We start from the raw sequence: 18,248 nt of genomic DNA on the forward strand, positions 1-18,248 counted from the left end.
AGAGGTGTCAGGCCACCATTACAGCACAAAGTCTCTGCACCGATACCCATAGGGCCTCCAGCAGGTCAGGGACATCATTCCTCATTCCTCTGAGCTGCAGGTGTAGCCCTGCCAACAGCAGATCCTTCCCACCACCCCTCCTTGATCTCCCTCCAGCTGCTGAGTGGCTTCACAGGGCTCTTGTGCTCCATCCCCTCTTTGCTCTCATGATTCACACCTCTCCCACGTGGGGCCATTCCCACTCTGCTGTGTGCCATGGCTGCCTGCCACACTGCAGCCTCCCTGGGGTAGTGTCTGATGAGCTGTTTGCTTTAACCAGAGGGAAGAGCCAGCCACGGGGCAGGAGCAGCGGGCAGCCATGACGGCACGTCTCCCGGCCCGCTGCTCCGCAGGCTTGGATGCCGAGAGGTGCAGAGGTGCCAAGTGCTGATCTGGCTTTCACACCGTCGAAGCTCATGAAATTAGCTTTGGATTTACACTGGAGCAGTGGGAGAGGAACTTGGCCCGAGGTCTCAGGGCTGTTGTAAAGATGAAGGAGCCTTTGGACGTATCACCATGTCTTTAACTGGGGTGGGGAATGCAGCAGAGAAGAAGAGGGGTGAGGCTCAGGGCAAGGGAAGGGCAACCCTGGTATTCTTGGCCTCCTGGGGAAAAAGTGATGGCTGCAGCAACTGTAGCTGTTGTGGTAGGGAAGGAGGTTCTGGGCAGGTCAGGAACCAAAAAGAGGGGAAAACCAGGACTTTTAATCCCTTCCCCATCCTCCTCCATATCTCCTCCACCCAACAAAGGCACATTTCCTTGTGCATCAACAAAGGCACCCTGGGGCACAGGGACAATAGTATCCCTGTCCCCAGAAACTATGCCAGTGCAGGTCAGGGCTGTGTTTGAAACACCAGATCCTGGCAACATATTAAGAAGCTGAAGCATCAGGATGTGTCCCCACCTCCTGCTAAGCATCTCTCTCCAGGGAGGGGAGACTCTCAGGGCAGATTTCACCTTGTGCAAAGGGGTCAGCGAAAGACTCCTGTGCCACTTAAATCCCACTTAAGCACTCTGCACTGGGGTGAAATTAACTCTCTCTGCAGAATAAGCCATCAAGAAAAACTGATCTAAAAATCTGCACTAGGCCACAGCCGAGGCTCACTTCTATTTGCAAGTAAAAAAAAATATTTCCCATCCTTAGAGTTAAATGAGCCAATAGTTCAATCACAGAGCGAGAAGCAGCAATAGAGACTGAGTGCTACAGGTATTGGCAATCTATGCAAGGAATCACAATAAGCAGGACTTGCCTGTTTTCTCTGTGTTGAGCAGCAGTGTTATTCAACAACCTATTTGCAAATTGCATCTTCCAAGTCCTCTTTTCCCCCCTCGTTAAAGTTGCAGCAATAATAGGGTGATTACAGTGCAATAAGCTAAACACAATCCATTAGTGGCATCGTGGCTGGTTTTGGATCTTCAAAAAAAAAATCAAAGCTGTTGAAGTTTTCTTATTATGCACATTAAAGGCAGGCAGCAGGGTCTGATCAAAGCCAACACCACCCTGGTGCTCCCCCCACCCGCCTCCCTTCCCTGCATCTTGTCCCCCCTCATTCATTAGTGGTCACAGCTGTGCAGTTGGCCAATTACTTGGGAATAATAAGTACATTTTGCAGTAAATTAAATATTAATTAGTTTGTGGCAGGTTGTTTTGGTTTTTTCTTTTTCCCTTTATTTCCTTCCATCCACCTGAAAAAGGTGAAAGGGATGTGACATTGTCATTGCCTGTGTTGGTGTGTGGGTGACAGCTGAGGAGGCTGTCCTTCAGCCCTGTGCTTGGTCTTCTCCATGGGTGGCTTGCAGCGAGGTCTTTCCTGATCTTCCTAGAAGGTGCACTGCTGCTGTTTCAGTGTTTGTAATCTCACTCCCAGCTTTGATGTTACCACCTTCTCCCAGCCTAGGCACATCCCATCTCTGCTTGCATTCCTCTCCTGCATGCTCCACGTGGGCACTTAGCTCTCCAGAGCTGTGATGTGGTCCACAGGCAGCAAATAAATCTATGTGGGGGTGCCTGGCCATGAGATGTGAGGGCAGTTTGGATCATTCAATCACCTCCCCAGCAGTGCTAGGAGGAGAGGTGCTCTCTAGTCCCATGGATACGCCTGTGAGGCCTCATCCTGCCCCACTCCTGCACAGAAGGATGTCAGTCCAAACAGTGCATTTGATGCCAGGGGATGAGAAAGAGGAGTAGGGTTGGAGAGAAGAGGGAGACTGAAGAGCAACTGTCATGCAGCCCAGCATCACCCCTGGCCAAAATGAATCGTCCCATTTTGGTGGAAGACCCCAGGAATGGTGACCCTTTAATCTCCTAGATAGGGACTCTGGGGACAGTGACCTGGTCTGGCTTTGCCTGGTCCTATGGAAGTCATCTTGAGTGAGTGCAGACAATGGGGGAAAGCCCTGCAGAGCCCAGATCAGATCCCAAGAGTGGATCTGCTGGGAAGAGTTGTTCCATCAACTAAGCCATGTGGGCTAGTTTTGACATTTTCAACATAGCCATGTCTGTTAAGGTTTAAAGAGCAAATACAGTGGAGAGGAGAAGTGGATGAAAAGAGCATCTAAGCTCTACATAGTGGGTTATGAGAGCTTGATGTGGAGGGAAGACCTGTCCTCACTCTGCAGCTCCTCAGGAGAGCTGCAAAGGCTGGCACAGAAGCCCCTGGGAGCCCTCAGCAGTCAGGACAGGAAGGGATGATGCTCTGGTCACTCAACCATTCCATGCTGGCTAAGTCTGGTTAGAGCCAACGTCCCTGTCACCTCACCCATGCCACCCTGAAGTGCAGCATCACCTTTGCCCCCTACAGCCAGGCAAGAGCCTGGAAACAGGATGATAGGGTCTCAGCATCCCACCCACCATCCATCCTTCCTTCCTGTCACTGTGTGAGCAGAGGAAGGAGCTTTCTGTGCTCTCTGTTCTTACTAACCCCTTACCAAGAGTTTCTGAGGCAGGACTGAGCTGCATTAGTGAAGCCAGAGTAATCTGTGCCTGTCAGCAGATCCCAAGGCTAAAGCCTCCACTTGCTCAGCTTTTGGATTTACACTTTACTAACAGCCCTGCAGGCTGTCTTGTGATGCACCGCGCGCCAGTTCACCCCTTGGTGCCCTTGAGTGCAATTAAGTTGTGGGGGTTTTTAAATGTAGTTTGACAGTATGCAGGTTGGGTTTGTACTTTATTTACGGCATTTACTTGGGGACCAATAAAACCCCAGCTGGCTAATGTGAGATCTAAAACTTGCATCTCACTCTTTGCCTTGGATATCTTTTCTGTAGTAAACTATTTATTTGCGTTTCATCTTGTACAAGCTCTTCTTTCCATGCTGAGAAGCCGAGAGCTCCAGGGGCTCTTTGAAGACTATTTGCTATAGGATAGCAACTGGAATTCTCTTTAAACAGCCGTGCCTGCTTTGCCCTACAGCTGGCCTCTTGGTGTCAACATGCAGTTTTGTGCAAGTTTCCTGTGCAAAGCTAACATTTGCACACTCCCCTGGCAATTGCACTCCCAGATGCCTCCCATTCAAGCGTATACCATGCATGAGCAGCAGTTAGTCCACGTGCCAAATTAGAGGTGGCATCAAGGCCCCTTTAAAAAGGAAGATTTAACCAGGTTATGAATGACTGACTGCCATACTGCTTGGATAGGAGGAATGTGCTGCGTGACCTATGTGACCAGTCAAAATGGTCCACATTTGGACTGCAAGTATGCAGTCCTGCTACCTCTGAGCGTTCAGATTCTCATCACTCAATTGCAACAAAAATCTTCTTGGAAAGGGTTATCTGATAGCAGCATGAGATATGTACATGCAAAATCCCAGTGCATTTCAATGTCGGGCAGTCAGACATCTCCACCTATGAGCATCCCCTGGACGCTGACCCTGGCGTGCCAGAGGACTGCGTGCAAAGGGTGAGGTGGCATCAGGCCAGCGACACAAATCACGCTCAAAATGCCAAATAGCTGCTTTTTCATGCATTCACAACCCAAGGGTCATGCTCTTGCCATAAAAAGGAAGATGAACCCAGCGAGATGGGAGCAATGTTCCCAAGGATGCCTCTGGGAGGGAAAGATCAAGAACCGATGCTCATAATGGCCTCAGCTGCTAAAACAGTCAAAAATAATAATGGGGTGGGGAGGATGCTGGAAGAGCTGGAAGCAGCTGGGGGAGCCATGTGATGAGTGTCCATCGTATGCTGGTGCATCTGCCCAGTGACACCCTGACATGCCCATTCCCCCTGGCATGTTGCAGGCCTCCAGCACCCATATCCTATCATATACTCCCCTTTAAAATCACCGTGGAGATTTCTGTTATGCAGGTGGAAATGGCCAAGACAAGCTCTTGGAAGACACAGAAGGGAAAATATTTTCTTTCTCTCTAGTGTTATTTTTTCACTACGTCTGTTTTTCTCTCTGCCCTGTATTTGCCATCTCACAGCTCTCTAAATTCACTGGAGCTCTTCCTCAAGGTGAAATGAAGGCTTCGGGCTGCATTTGGTGGTGCCAGCAAGGGGAGGGATGAGGGTCAGGGAGGGTTAAGCAGGGAGGGGGCATCGCAACAAGGCGGCCTGATCTAGTGATTAAACAAAGGGATTCAGCCAACATGTGTAAAATTAAGTGATCAAGAGTTGATTACAGAGTGCATTGATTGTGTACTGATGGATTAAACAGAGTCGTGCTTGGGATGCGATTTTCCGAGCTGGGCACGGAGAGCACAGGCAATCGACGTGTTGGCCAGAAGGACCCGCTTCTCCCAATCCCTGGCTTTTATACATTCTCTGGATAAATCTGCAGAGAGGCCCGTGGAATTATAATCGATTATCCATTTCTCAAAGTCACTTAAGGGCCCTGAGCTACAAGCTAAAGTGCCGGTGCTGCGAAGAGGCATTGGGTATGCGCCGGCATGTGCAGGTGCTGGCGCGAGGGGAAAATGTGGCAATGACCCTGCGTGCTGCAAGCTGATGAATCTATTTTCTTGTAGGAAATAGTTTTGACAGTTCAATATCTGTGTTTTCGATATGTGCCCCACACATCCCCAAGGGAGGAGAGCAAAGGAGTTGGGAAGTGGGAGGGAGGGAGTGGATGGGAGGCAGAGAAAGACTCTACCCCATCACCCCTTTAAATATAGACATATCAGTATATCACCAACTTAACAAGCTGCCCTCCAAGTCAAGGGCATAGGAGCGGCATGACTACCTGCAAGCACATGCTGCAGGGATAGGATGGGGTCGGTGCCCCTCTCAGGGCGCATTGCTGGGCTATAGGGGAACCCACAGCAAGCCCCTGGCCTGCTGACAACAGGGTGGTCCCCAGGCCCTTGTTTCACTGTCAATGGTGAAGGGAGAGTCCCATTTCCAGGCTGATCCTGTCTCTCAGGTTGCGGACAAGGTCTTTGATGAGGACTCAGAGGAGCAGAAGGCCAGGGAGCGTGAGAGCTGAGCAGTGTGGTCCAGGATCATCCTGTGGGTTCTGCGGGAAGCTGGGATGTGTGGCAGTGAAATGAGGCCAGGAGGGAAAAGCCCCTCCAGCAGCTCCTCCAGCCCCCATGGAGGGCTGTCACTCCCACTCACAACTGCATCCTGGTTTCTGGTATGGATGGAGCAATCAGGGCATGGTGCAGACCCCAAAATTGTCTAGGACATCAGACTTCAGCTCTCTTATGAGCTCACAGCCAGAAACAGGGATGTTCCTGTGAAACTCCCACCTTCTCTAGTTCCCACTGATGTTATTTTTTGGCAGCTAGAGAAGGTATTTTGCTCCAGGTTTTTCCATCCTAAGAGTTGATGCAGAGCATGAATAATCAAGGCACACTTTGGCAATGCAGCTACACAGCTTCTCCTCAGCACCCTCTTCCACCAAGCCAGCAGGAACCCCAGTTCAGTGGACTGGTTTAGCAAAGAACCAGAAGTGAGCCTTGCAACAGCAAACAGGGCCAGAGGCCAGGCCCACTGGTGAATGTCACCCAGCTGCGAGCCCTTCAGGCACATCCTCAGGCATGCCAGGTGGCTGAGGAGGAGGGATGATGAGGAAACAGAGCCATTCCACACACTTGTTTTAGCCATGACTGCATCCACAGCACAGGTAGTGAGAGAGTCCTAAGGTCTCCTGCACGGCTGCCTGACTGCTGGGCAGTGTGCTGGGTCCCAGTGCCTCATTTCACAAGCCCCTCAGAGGAAGAACTGGCTGTGGGCCACAGAGTTTGCAGTTGTAGGCATGGTCCCTGGGTCCCACTGGCTTCAGATGGTTTGTCCACAGCCTGACCATTCTTGGCTGCATGGCATGACAACTCCATGAGTCAAAGGGCAGCTCCAGGATGTGGGAAAAAGATGCATCACACTCCAGGCTGGAGGGAGAGAGTTGCAGGATTCCCCCAGGACCATTGCTGCCATGCCATGTTTACTGAAGCCAGGGACAGCACTGATGCTGGGGAGACTCAGCTACTCCCCAGGACTTGGCTTTGGAGACCAAGCAGTGGGTTGGAGGAAGCTCCAGGGCAGAGGATGGGTGTCAACAGGAAGATGCCCTCTGTGGTCCCAAGCTTGCCCAGACTCATACAAGCACCCATCAGAGAAGGGATCGGTCCACAGTCCCCACTGTCCTGGTTTGTTCCATCTCCAGACCAGTGCAGGTCAATGGCCAGGCAACTGTGTGCTTCCTCTCTTCCAGGGAAAGCCAGCACAGGCAGCTTGCCCACCTGGGAGTGGTGAGGGAGCAGGGCAGGGATGGAGCAGCGCAGCCCCTTGGCTTAGCTCTGCATTCCTCTTGTTATTCAATTGTGAAGACCACGAAGGTGTTTCTGCTCTGCTCTGTGGAGCTGTGTGGAGCCCAGGAGTGGTGCAGTGGGGAGCCAAGACTGCAGCCCATCCCAGCCTTCCTTTCCCCTGTCCCTTCCAGGTCCCTGTCATGCTCTCCCTTTCCAGCTCTCCTGGCGGCCCACGGCCCTCTCATCGAGGATTCATTGTCTTGTCAGCCTCTAGTTAGCCGGCATGCGTGCAAATCATAAATTACCCCACCCGGGCCTCTGCTATGCTTCAGCACAGACAAAAAAATTGCACTCCATCACCGTGTCTCCCAGCTTTTAGTGGTATTGATCAATGCTGCTCCCTTCCCGCCCCCCCGCACCCCCCCTTTTCATTTTAACCGAGCCGGTTAAGTGCAGTATCTTATTTTGTGCTGGGACAAATGAAAAGAATATTAGCAAGGGCTGAAATATATCTCTTTTTTATCTCTCTGCTACTTTTTTATTGAATCTTTCTGAGTAGGTGGCTTTCCGCAGGATGACAGCCTCATGACAGGCTCCTCATTAGAGCCGAGACAGTAATTGTGATGCATTTCCCTGCGCGGCCTTTTCACTTCTCCCCACCCCCCCACCCCCTGCTCCTCTGCCTTTCCTCCTCTCTCCTTTTCCCCTGATTTGTAAAGTGATTGGATGTACAGACTCACTCAGTTTCTTAAATTATTGTCCAGCTCGATCCATCTTCCTCTGCCCCACACTGGGCAGCCATGATCTCCACAGATGGAGAGCTAGGACCAGGATCCCAGGTGGTGGGGTCGGATGCTCAGAAGGGCTCCTCACCTCTCCTTGCTGTTGGGCTGACACCTGCCATAAGAAATGTGGTGCCAGACCCTAGAAGATGCATAACAGCCTCTGAAGAGCTCAGGGTGCTGCTTGAACACATGTTTTCACTGAGCCACCCACAGGGTCACCTCAGCTGGTGTCAGCTGCGTGTCAGCATCACTGTACCAGTTTACACCAGTTTTCTCCAGCATCCAGCTTGCCTGGAGAGGCAGCTACAAGAGAACTCTTTTCTTTGGAAGGAAATCAATATTTTAGCAAGCTTTTCTGCCTTGGATCCCTCTATAGATTTTAGCCTCAGGAGAAGCAGGTGTATTTTCTAAGCTGCTTGGCAGCCTGGGCACCTCAGCAGGCAGCAGTGCTGGATATCAGGCCCTTGGTAAGGATGCAGGGAGCTGAGTTCAGCTTTTCATTGTGCCCTAGTTTGTTCATGAGGTTGTAGAGGTCCCTCAATTCATCGCTGTCTCTGTGTGTTTTATACACCCCAGCTGTATAAAACCAGCTGTCACCCATCCCCCTGCCTCTCTCTGATAGATTCAAGGCTGGATTGGACCAGTGTTGTGTCCAGGACAATTTGAATCCAGCTTCTGCTGCTGCTCTGCAGCAGCTTTGCACTGTAGGGAGTGGAGAAATGACTCCTTGAAGGCCATTTCTTACATGAAAAGCCAGTTTTCTGGACTTCTGGTTTCTTCCTACCTGCACAGACCTCCAAAATGCACATGCTCCAAGGAAAGGTAGGTCTTCTTGTCACAGGGTGATTCCCTGGTGATTTGGATGCACTCACTGCACCGTGGGGGATTTGCAGAGTTAGGTTGTGCTGTGGATACAATTACCACCAGATGCTGAACCCAACCACAGTACACAAACACGAAGTCACCTCGCTGCCCATGGCTGTCCCCAGTGCACGGGCACAGAGCAAGCACAGGAGAGACTGGATCGGGCGTGACAAGACCTGGGCAGCATGCTGAGGTCTGCGTCCCCCAGCCAGCCAGGAGCCTGAGGGAAAGGAGCAGGGCATCTCCTGACCTCAAACCACCCCCTTGTACAGGCTCTTGGGGGCCACATACCTTTTGGCCTCAGCAGAACGCAAGACAGCACCCAGCAGACAGGATGCAGCCCCACGGGGATGGCAGTGGGAGCTCACTACTAAACAACAGGTCGCTGGGAGAGTGATGAGCAACGTTATTTCTGCTCTCCCCACTTTATTACGAAATACTTTTTGCCTCTATTGCTATTCAAGGGTGCTCTGCACTGACACGTGAACCATAACCATCTTCCTCACCCCACCATTGTCATCCTCCTCCAGCTGCGGCACAGCCCCTTGGCTGCCACTTACTGTCAGCGCTCTGCAAGCTTCATCGGCTGCAGCATGGGCTCGTCAGGAAAAGAGCAAGTGTTTGGCTATTTCCAAGCTAATATGGGGCTTTCTGTGAATTATTGTTTTTTGAGCTGGAAGGAAAGGATGCTTGTCACACGAGATATCTGCTATCAGTACACAAATAACAGCAAACCCATCATCGAATGGAAAATAATCGCAGCGGAAACTGAGTTGCGGGGAAGCCAGGAGGGATTATTACAGGCACTGGCAGTGGTGATGCTGTCAAGGAGCCTGTGTCAGCACTTCCATTACCACCCACCTGGCTTCAGCAAGAACCCCAAAGCGGTGCACAGGGCCACAGGGCCCCAGCATGGGGTCATTTCTATTCAGAAGAGTTTCAGATCAACTGGCTTTGATTGGGTTTAAATGATGGAGTGTTTAAGAGGGAGAGAGAGGAAATAGGAGGGTGAAATGAAGGGAGGCATCTCAGAGGAGGGGGAGTTTGATACTCAGACAAGTGGAAAATAGTTTGAAATGGAGAAATCAGAAGCTTGGGAGAGAAGGACTGGTCCTCCTAGGGGTGAGTTTCAGATGAACGCAAGGAAGGACAGTGTGGGGAGAAGGCCTGAAACCTGGGCAGGTGCCGTGGGGTCTGCCCAGTGGATGCTGTTAGGAAAGAGTGAGTGCATCTCCAGGAGGGAATGTGCTCCTGTCACTGCTTCCTTCCTGCTGCCACCCCTGATGCCACCCACAGTGAGTCTCTGAAGAGGTACCTGGCTGTGCAATCAGCCATCAGTGGAGCTGAGCAATTGGATTATAAACAATTTATTTCGTTCATTTGGCAATTTGCTGAGCTGCTGGGCAGAGTGAGCCCTCACATCCTGTAAACTTTGCTCATTCAGAGTGACTTGGGAGCATTGTTTAAGCCATGCCATACAGGGATGAGGGGCTGAATGCATCATGGGCTGTCATGGCTGTTGGAGGGCTGGGTCTCTGTTTTTCTCACTTAAATGCTCTCCAAAACAGCATTTCCCATTCTTCTGGTGGGGGGAAATCTCTCCCTTCCAAGTGACCCAGTCCTGACCTGCAAACACTGCTGTCAGCCCTGCATTCTGGGACACAGACACAGGAGGTAGCAGGGATGGCTTCAGGCTTTCACACCTATTCAGTGTCACACTGGCACCTCCAGTGCCTGAGCCCAACTCCCAGCTTGGATCCCAGCTCCCATTAGCAGTTACTTGGTGGTGAATCAGAGGACTCAGGGGAATTATGTATGATTCATATTGGTGTATGCGAGGGCAGGTTCTGGCCCTCAATCCCCACTGGAATCAGGAGGGTTCGGTTCGGTCCTCATCTGGGCTGGGATTCATTTGCAAACATGCTCCAACAGAACCTGTGGACAAATTCCTCCACACAGGGGTGCATCTGTGCATTGAGCCCTCTGCTTTCAGAGCAGGAAATATTTGGTTTCAACACTTGGAGTTAAACATTTCCGTGGAGCCCAGGAGACCGTGCAAACAGCGGGAGCACCAAGACTTTGCCTTTTCATCTCTCTGGCACTGGCGAGCAGGGGGTCGGCAGCAGGGGAAGCACGGCAGAGCTGAGGAGGGTAAACACTGGAGCTGAGCCTACCGAGTAACCAGAGAGCAAAGGGGAGAGACAGGGGCAAAGAAAACAAAAACACAGCTGCCAAAAAACAAAAGCCTGAAAAGAGCCATTCAGGGTCTCCCAGGAGCGGGTTTGGCACAGGGCAGGGAAGGAAGAGCAGTGAGCACTTGCTGCTGGGGCAGGCACAGGTCCAATACACTTAGAAATGCAGTCCTTTCCTTCTGCCCTGGGAAAATCAGTGCCCTCTGCCTCCTCAAGCAGGGTAAGCACCTACACCTCAGAGCAGTCCAGCCACACACAGTGCAGCATCCTTTGCTTTTTCCTGGGTACCAAGACATCCCTGCTCTGAAGAGGAGAAGCAGGATGTATGCATCTCCCTTTACCTTTGCATTCACAAACAAAACCAGAGGACCTGTGCCCGTCTTCTCCCTCCCCACAAGCCAGCATCCCCCCCCCACCCCGTACCAAGCTGGGTACAACTGCCTAGTATGAGACACTACAAAGTAGGTGGGTGTCAGGCTCTGGGGCACACTGAGGATGAGGATGGCACTGATTTGGGGAGACGCATCCCACTGTCAGCCTCCGTGGTGCTGCAGAGCTGAGGAGGCTTGCGTAGGTGTCCTGTTGGCACAGGAGCTGAGCCCTCCTTTCTGCCTGTCGCTTGCACTTACCCATACTCCTAAAAAAGTGTGGTTGTCAGCCCCTTGGGCCAGGAGCTGGGGCTCCTTCTGTCTGTTGCTTTGCAATCTGAATATCAGGGACTTGGCTATGTGTCCAGGTCCCTCTTCTCCTGCCCCTCTTCTCCTGCCCCTCTGGAAGCCTTTCCTTCAGTGCAAGCATCAGCCTCCCACACTCACTGGAGCAAAATCTTCCCCAGATGTCACGGGGATCTGGAGTGACAGCTGTCATGTCCTTGTTTGGCACAAATTCATCACCATAACATTGGCATAGCTGGTGGGTAAGGACATTGCTATTCATTTCTCCTGTTGATCTAGGTTGGATTTGGGAGTGACCATGGAAGGCTCCTTCCCATGCCCTAAAATCCCTCCTGTTTGCTCTGGCCATTGAAATCCAGTCACCTGTGCTTAGGAATGTGCATTCCATAGGAAAACAAGCAGGCAACAAGGATCTGGCCTGGCAGCCACCAGTCTAGGAGGGACTCAAGATGTACCTCCTGATCTGAGTCTGTCCATCACAGTGCTGTGGTCCAAGACTTTCCATCACCTCCTCCAGCAAACAAATACCCCTGGGCTCCCCAGACAGCAGAGACCCAGGGATGCTCAATCTGCCCCTCCAGCCCAAGCTGTGGGTGGCAGGCAAAGGGGGTTGGCAGGCCCCTCAGTGGTGGCCTGGGCTGGGAGTGGGGATGCATTGTGGTAGGGCGGAGGGCAGCCTGTTTACCCGTCCATCTGCACACCCCACAGCAGGGATCCAGCAGGATTTCCCGTCCGCTCAAAGGCTGCCTGTTTATTTTGGGAGGGAGACTCAGACAGCTCCATTGTTTTGCTGTGAAGTTGGGGTTATAAATAGCAGGTGGTCGGGGACGCTCCTGGGCTATTTTGGGCCCCCACCACACAAAAGTGGAAAAGCTCCAAGAGGAAGGTGGAATTACTGAAATGCCGACCTTTCCCGCAAGGGTCAGCAGGAGCTGGTTGTTTGGGTTTGGGTTGGGTCCTGGGCATTATTTAAACATGAGGGAAGGAGGAAAGAGGAGGATGGTCCCAGCTGCATGGACTGTGTGCTCCCCAGCAGAAGGGTGGTAGGCATGAGGAGCCAAGGTGCCTGGACTCTGCTGGGATTCTGCTCAGGATCCATCAGGAGCAGTTCACATCCAGCTGGGTTTTACTCCTGCCTCTGCAAATGAGAGGCTTCCCAGTGGATGGAGAAGCTGGGGAGGTAGGGGATGCGCCACAGGACTGGCCTGCCTCAACTTGCCCTTTGTGCCTCAGTTTCCCCCATCTCCTACTGGGGAGGCTGAAGAAACAGGCAAGTAATGTTCTGGCAACAGCCCCGCTCCTGTCAGGCACATACACAGTGTCCTGCTGGAAGGCAAGGATGAGCCAAGGTGACTTTCAAACTTATTTCAGACCCTTCCTCTCGTTAAGCACCTGCACCAGGCAGTTACACAGTGAGCAGCAGGGACCCAGTAAAGCAGCTCACACCAATGTTTTATACTTTGAGAAGGTCTGTTCCTTTAATGGGAATTCATTTAACTGGGCTCTGCCATCGTTAGGAGCCATAAAATGGCACCTTTTGGCTCCTGATTGGAAGGCCACAGTGTATGCAACCCCCTCATATCCAGTGCTGCCTGCTTTACTGTGCATTACTGCCTCTCACTTGGATTTAACCAATTTGATCCATGTCTAATACATAAATAAATAATCCAGCAGGAGGGTTCACATTAGATGACAACAGGCAGCTATAAAGCATGTTTCTTCCCGCTGGAGCCATCTGAGCTGGGCTCCGCACGCCCTCTCATGAGCAGAGCTGCTAATACAGCTGGGAGAGGGGGGTCTGGAGACCCGTGGGCTTCTCTGTTTTATTGAAACTTCATTGTTTGCTTTAGAGTTTTATTTTATGTTAAATAGATGCTGTATATTCCTTATAGAGGGGGCAATAAATTTTCTGAGCTGCAGGAAATTGGCCTCAGAGCAGAAAGTGAGCCAGGGAGATGTGGCTGGGCAGGGGAGTGATGGGGAGGATCTGGGTCAAGGAGGCTATGAGGGAGTTCCCCACTTCCAGGGTGGCCCAGCGGCTCAGCTCTGCACAGGCTTGGGGTCCATAAGCACCTCCAAATGTCACCCAGTGATGATGCAGCCCCAGGGGGCTCATGGCTCAGGCAGCTGCAAGGTCCAGTGCTGATGGTGGCGTGGGGAGGACAAGGGGCCCCATCCTAGCTTGAGGACAGGGTGAGCAATCCTAGGTGACAGTCAGGGTAGGCATGCCAAGTGTATGGACCTGCTCCCTGCCATCCACAGCCCAGCACCACAGGATGTCCTCTGCCTCTCAACCATGGTGTGCCCACAGAGAATCACTCTGCCCATCATGGGAGTCATCCCGACCCACCCAAATGCACAAGTGCCAAGGAGGATGAAGATAGTTCTTAATTTACTGCTATTCATTAATGGAAACAGTGGCCAGTGCTGTGTCATCTGTTTGCCCCACGTCATACCACCTGCACCACTGACTAGGGAAGGTGGGGCTGCACGAGGTCACTCCTGAAACGTGGCTGTTGCTGCTCTCCCTGTAAAGCTGGAGGGCCCACAGCTGAGGCTAGGATGCTCTCAAGCCAATTGTTGACCTGCTGCAGAACAGACCCAGCCCTGTCACAGAGATTGTAGGATGGGGAGAGAAATGGGGCTGTATAAGGAGAAAATTCCCTGGTTTCAGACCTCAGATAGGATGGGGACCAGGGCAGAATGCAGGTAATGCTGATGGCAGCCTATCAGAGCTATAGCTCTCTCTTCTTTTTTCCTCCCTGCAGGCAAAAAGAAAGCAACTTTATTTGACAGCCAGGCTCCAATCTGTCCCATCTGCCAAGTCCTCCTTCGCCCTGGGGAGTTGCAAGAGCACATGGAACAGGAGCTGGAGAAGCTCACCCAGCTGAACATCAGGTAAGCAGCTCCCTGGGGTCCACAACATCCCCAGTTAGCCAGCCAGGTCACCTGCCCATGGAGATGGTGGTGCCCAGGTATGGGAGATATAGTGCTAGCCAGTGGGATAAAAACATTTCCCTGGGGGTACACTACAGTTTCCCTTTCCCCAGGGATGTGCTTGGATGAGCACTTCTGATGCTGTCCACACCCATGACAGAGCAGGCACTGCCTTTTAGCTGCCTTTAGCCCCCTTCTGCTTCCCCCAGCACAGCAAAGCCCCTGTTTAAAAAAAGAATAAATAATAATTGCATTTTAACTGCTGGCAGTTATTTAGGAAATGGCTGCAGCCAAGGGTTGGCAGATCCCTGCCCCTGTCTTAATAAAACTCAGTGGCCTTGGAAAAGAGCATGTTTATTTCAATTATTAATGAATTCTCCGGTCATTAAAAGGTGAGGAAAGGAATCAAACTGCCGACTAGGAGCAAAGTTACGTCACCAGGTGGTAGGAGAGGAGGGTGAGCGCAGCATGTGGTGTGTGTGTGCCAGGGCAAAGGGGTGTGATGTGGAGGATGCAGAATCCATTCCTACCCAGCTTGGATCTGCTTTGCAACTGAACAATAGCCGTTGCAGAGGAAGGGAGAAGGAGAGAGCATTAGCTAGAGAAGAAGAGACCTCTCCGAATGGGTTCTGGCTCAGATCTTCTAAATTAGGCACCTGCAGCTTCAGGCTGAGACCTGTATCCCCCATGCATTGCACAGGAAGAGGAGAAGGCTGGGGGGGGCAGGGGACAGGCAGCCCATTTATTCCCCTCGACACCCAGTCCCCTTGCTAGTGTAATTTATGGTGTAATTTGGGCTGCATCCAACTTAATAAAGGGCCACTGCAAATTAGTGAACAGGTTTAAATGAACAGAAGCAATTAGTGCTCGGAGGAGCCCATCAAAGAAGTTGGGCCAATATCAGAGTGAAACTGAAACCGCAAGCCAGGAGCGGAGGCTGGCTGTCGTGAGGCAGTGATGGGAAGGTGGCGTTTAATGGGAAAGGAAAGGAAACCCTAAATCATAAAGCATGACAAGGGCCATTGTGGGCCAGCTGACAAATGAAAAAGAATGGCATTATTCCTTTAAATAACAGCAGCAGTTAGAGAGGAGACAGCTCTCCCCAGCTTGCCCTCGCTTCCCTGGCCCACTCTTCTCGGCCATGCAGGCAGCGAAGAAGAATCAGAGGTCTTTATTAATTATTAAATAACGACTCCCTCCGTAGCGTGATAGATAACGCTCAATCTAGTCGATGGATTCAGGCGATGGAGGCTAATCTGTAACACTGCAGCTCTGCACAGGGACAGTCTCTCCCAGTCCCAGAGGGAAGCGATGGCCAGCTGGCAGCAGCAGGCAGGGCGGGCAGTAAGTGCAGGCAGCAATAGCAGGCAGCAGGACGCCAGCAGGTTAAGCTCTGTGTGTTGCCCAGCTCTGGTGGGGCAGCTCAGCCTAGCGGGTGGCCCCGTCTCCCATTCTCCCACCTTTCCTGCCTGAAGGAGCCAGGAGCAAGAAGACATCAACAAAAGGAGAGAGAAACTAATAATGATCTCAAATAACCCAATAAACATAAAAATAAAATGTAGGCCTATAAACGTGACGGGCACTGGCAGCCCTGCCCGCTCCCTGCCAGTACCGACTTGTTACCGAAATGGCTGAGCAGCTGTTACATATCAGTCTGATGGGGAGAAGTGAACCAAGGGGCTGCTTTCCAAGGGCTTTTTTATTTTTTCTATTTAAAGAGGATGCAGACAATCACGGCTTGTGTTGTTAAGTTTTAATAAACCTTAATGACTTGCAACGAAATCATAAATTTCCAGTGCTTAGGGTTAGGAAGGTAGATCTTCTGCATGCTGAGCCTGCAGCACCAGAGACTTGACAGGTGCCACATCAGCTCCTGCCGTGTGCCAGGGTCCCCCTGGTGTGGTAGGGTAAGCCAGCCAAGATGTCACTACAGGGCCAGATCAAGAGCTGGTGGAGAAGCAAAGTGGAGGGGCTGTCCTGTGCTATCATCCCATTGAGAGTTAAGTGCTCTCCAGGGATTTTGGGCATCACTGGAGTGGGAATCTTGGCATCTCTCAGAGGGTAGAGGAAGGGAAGGAAGAAAAGGGCTTTCTCAAGGCCATCACAGGAGCTTCTTGGGATTGAGATACAACGGACTTGTAGGAGCCACCTGGGTGATGTTACCCATGGTTCCAGCCCACCAGAAGCCTGGGGTTGTGTCCCACCCATAGTGATGCACCTTTTGCTCAGCTGGTGGGTATGAGATTTGCTGTCCCCCAGGGACAGCCCTTCTTCCCCCATGCACAGTGCTGTTGTGACCCTCCTGACCTCAGGGTAGAGATATCTCAAGGTCCACCCAGCTGACGCATGATGCAGTGAGGCAGGAGGAGCCTCAGGGCAGCAGCCTCTCATGCTGAGGGGCTGTGCATGCCTAGGGGATGGACATTAGCCATCAGAATGGTCACGAATACCACTCAGGAGAATCCACCCCTGGTGCAAGGCCAAGCTTTCCCTTGGGACAATGGACTTGAGTGGGAATGAGGGACTCAAGCTTCTAGCTCTGCTGCTTTCATGGTGTGTCCAGCACAAGGAGAGACCTCTTCGTGCTCACCCCACATCTCTTCCACCCCATGCAGGTCCAGCGAAACCCTGTGCACAGCTCTGCGTGGCGAGGCAAGGCTCTCTGAATGCAAATTTCATTTCTGAGCCACTGGCGCTGTTTCAAGAGCCGGCAGCCTCCGAGCCCTTCTCGGTGTTACATATGTAACAGCCTCATTGAACTTGACATGTCAAATTCAGGCCATTTGTGCAAAATCTCCCTTTAATAATACCGTTTCATTTCGCTCAAATGAGACTTGAATGCATGTAAAATGGAAAAGGATATTTAAGCGCTAACATTAGGCAGATGTCTTGCCAGAGGCCGATTGAATATATGAGATTTTGAAGTGCTTAACACGTTTTCGGTGCTCCCTCTTAGAATATGTCACCTGGCTTTCTCTTTTCTCCCCCTCCTTTCTCCTCCCCCCCTTTAAGTGAAGGGTATAAATTGAAAGAAAACAAAACTACAAGCCTTGGTTTTATGGGGTTTAACTCTTGCCAGACAAGATTGTTGGTATTCCTCCTCCAAAAAGAAATCACCTAGTAGCTCACCTTCACAGAGCACGAGCACAAAGCAGCAGAGAATGGGAGGCAGGTGAGCAGTGGCCTCATGGCACTATGCAAAAGGGATGCTCTCCTTGCTCTATGTACACAGCTCACACAGCAAAAAGTGCCAATCCTCAGCTGAGCAGCTAAATGCCACCAAGGTAAAAATAAGAAATAATAGCTGCAGCCCTCTGTGTGCACACACACTGAAATGTGATACTCTTTCTGGAACTGTCAATAGCCACAACACAGATCTTCAGCTGGTGTTTCTGCTGCAGACCCATTCCCCAGCCCAGGGCCACCCCGGGAGTGCAGGCAGGCATAGCATTTGAAAGCAGCATCCGTGGGTCTCCCTCAGGACAGGCACACACATCTTCACGTGCAAGCTGAGTGCATGGCTGCATGTGTCACTGCAGGTAAATACTCTGAGCAGAGGTGATGGTGTGTAGGGGGACCCCTAAACCCTGACAGCTTCTTTCCAGGAAGTGAGTGGAGATGACAACCTGCTGATGGTGGAGGAATCTAGGGGGAAATGGGACAGGTTTTAGGCTACGTGTTGAGTTTGGGGTGGGTGGGAAGATGGGTACAGGAGTAAGGAAGCAGTAGGAGATGTGGAGCCTGCCTCAGCCAATGGTCCCTGATGGATCTGTAGTGCTTTCTACAGTTTGGGAAAGAGGCATTTAGTGGCCATTTTAAAAACTTAGGAAGTCACATTACAAATATTACAGTTGTTAAGAACTTGGATGCCATGGGTTTAATACCATGATGCTCTGTTCTTGTATATACAGTGCTTGGGGGGAGGGGGAATGTCAGGGGGCCATTTCTAATCTCCCTATGTGATAGCCAGCAGATTCTTCCTTGCATTGCCAGCAGCAAACCTGGCCTTCAGAGCCCGAAAAGATGAGGTGTATCATTATAGCTGGAGAATGGTCCAGAGGGTGGAGC

At 51.5% G+C, this 18,248-nt stretch overlaps 1 protein-coding gene across 3 annotated transcripts in view; it reads left to right on the plus strand.

Annotated features, from left to right (window-relative positions):
• The window catches only part of RNF220 (ring finger protein 220), a 221,510-nt gene that overhangs the window by 118,198 nt on the left and 85,064 nt on the right, over positions 1–18,248 (plus strand). For all 3 annotated transcript variants that reach the window (XM_054384174.1, XM_054384175.1, XM_054384176.1), the window contains one exon: positions 14,012–14,141. In XM_054384174.1, the coding sequence (XP_054240149.1) occupies positions 14,012–14,141 (130 nt within the window). The remainder of the gene's footprint in view (positions 1–14,011; positions 14,142–18,248) is intronic.

This window comes from Indicator indicator, chromosome 10, assembly GCF_027791375.1.
Source record: "Indicator indicator isolate 239-I01 chromosome 10, UM_Iind_1.1, whole genome shotgun sequence".
NCBI classification, from domain to species: domain Eukaryota; kingdom Metazoa; phylum Chordata; class Aves; order Piciformes; family Indicatoridae; genus Indicator; species Indicator indicator.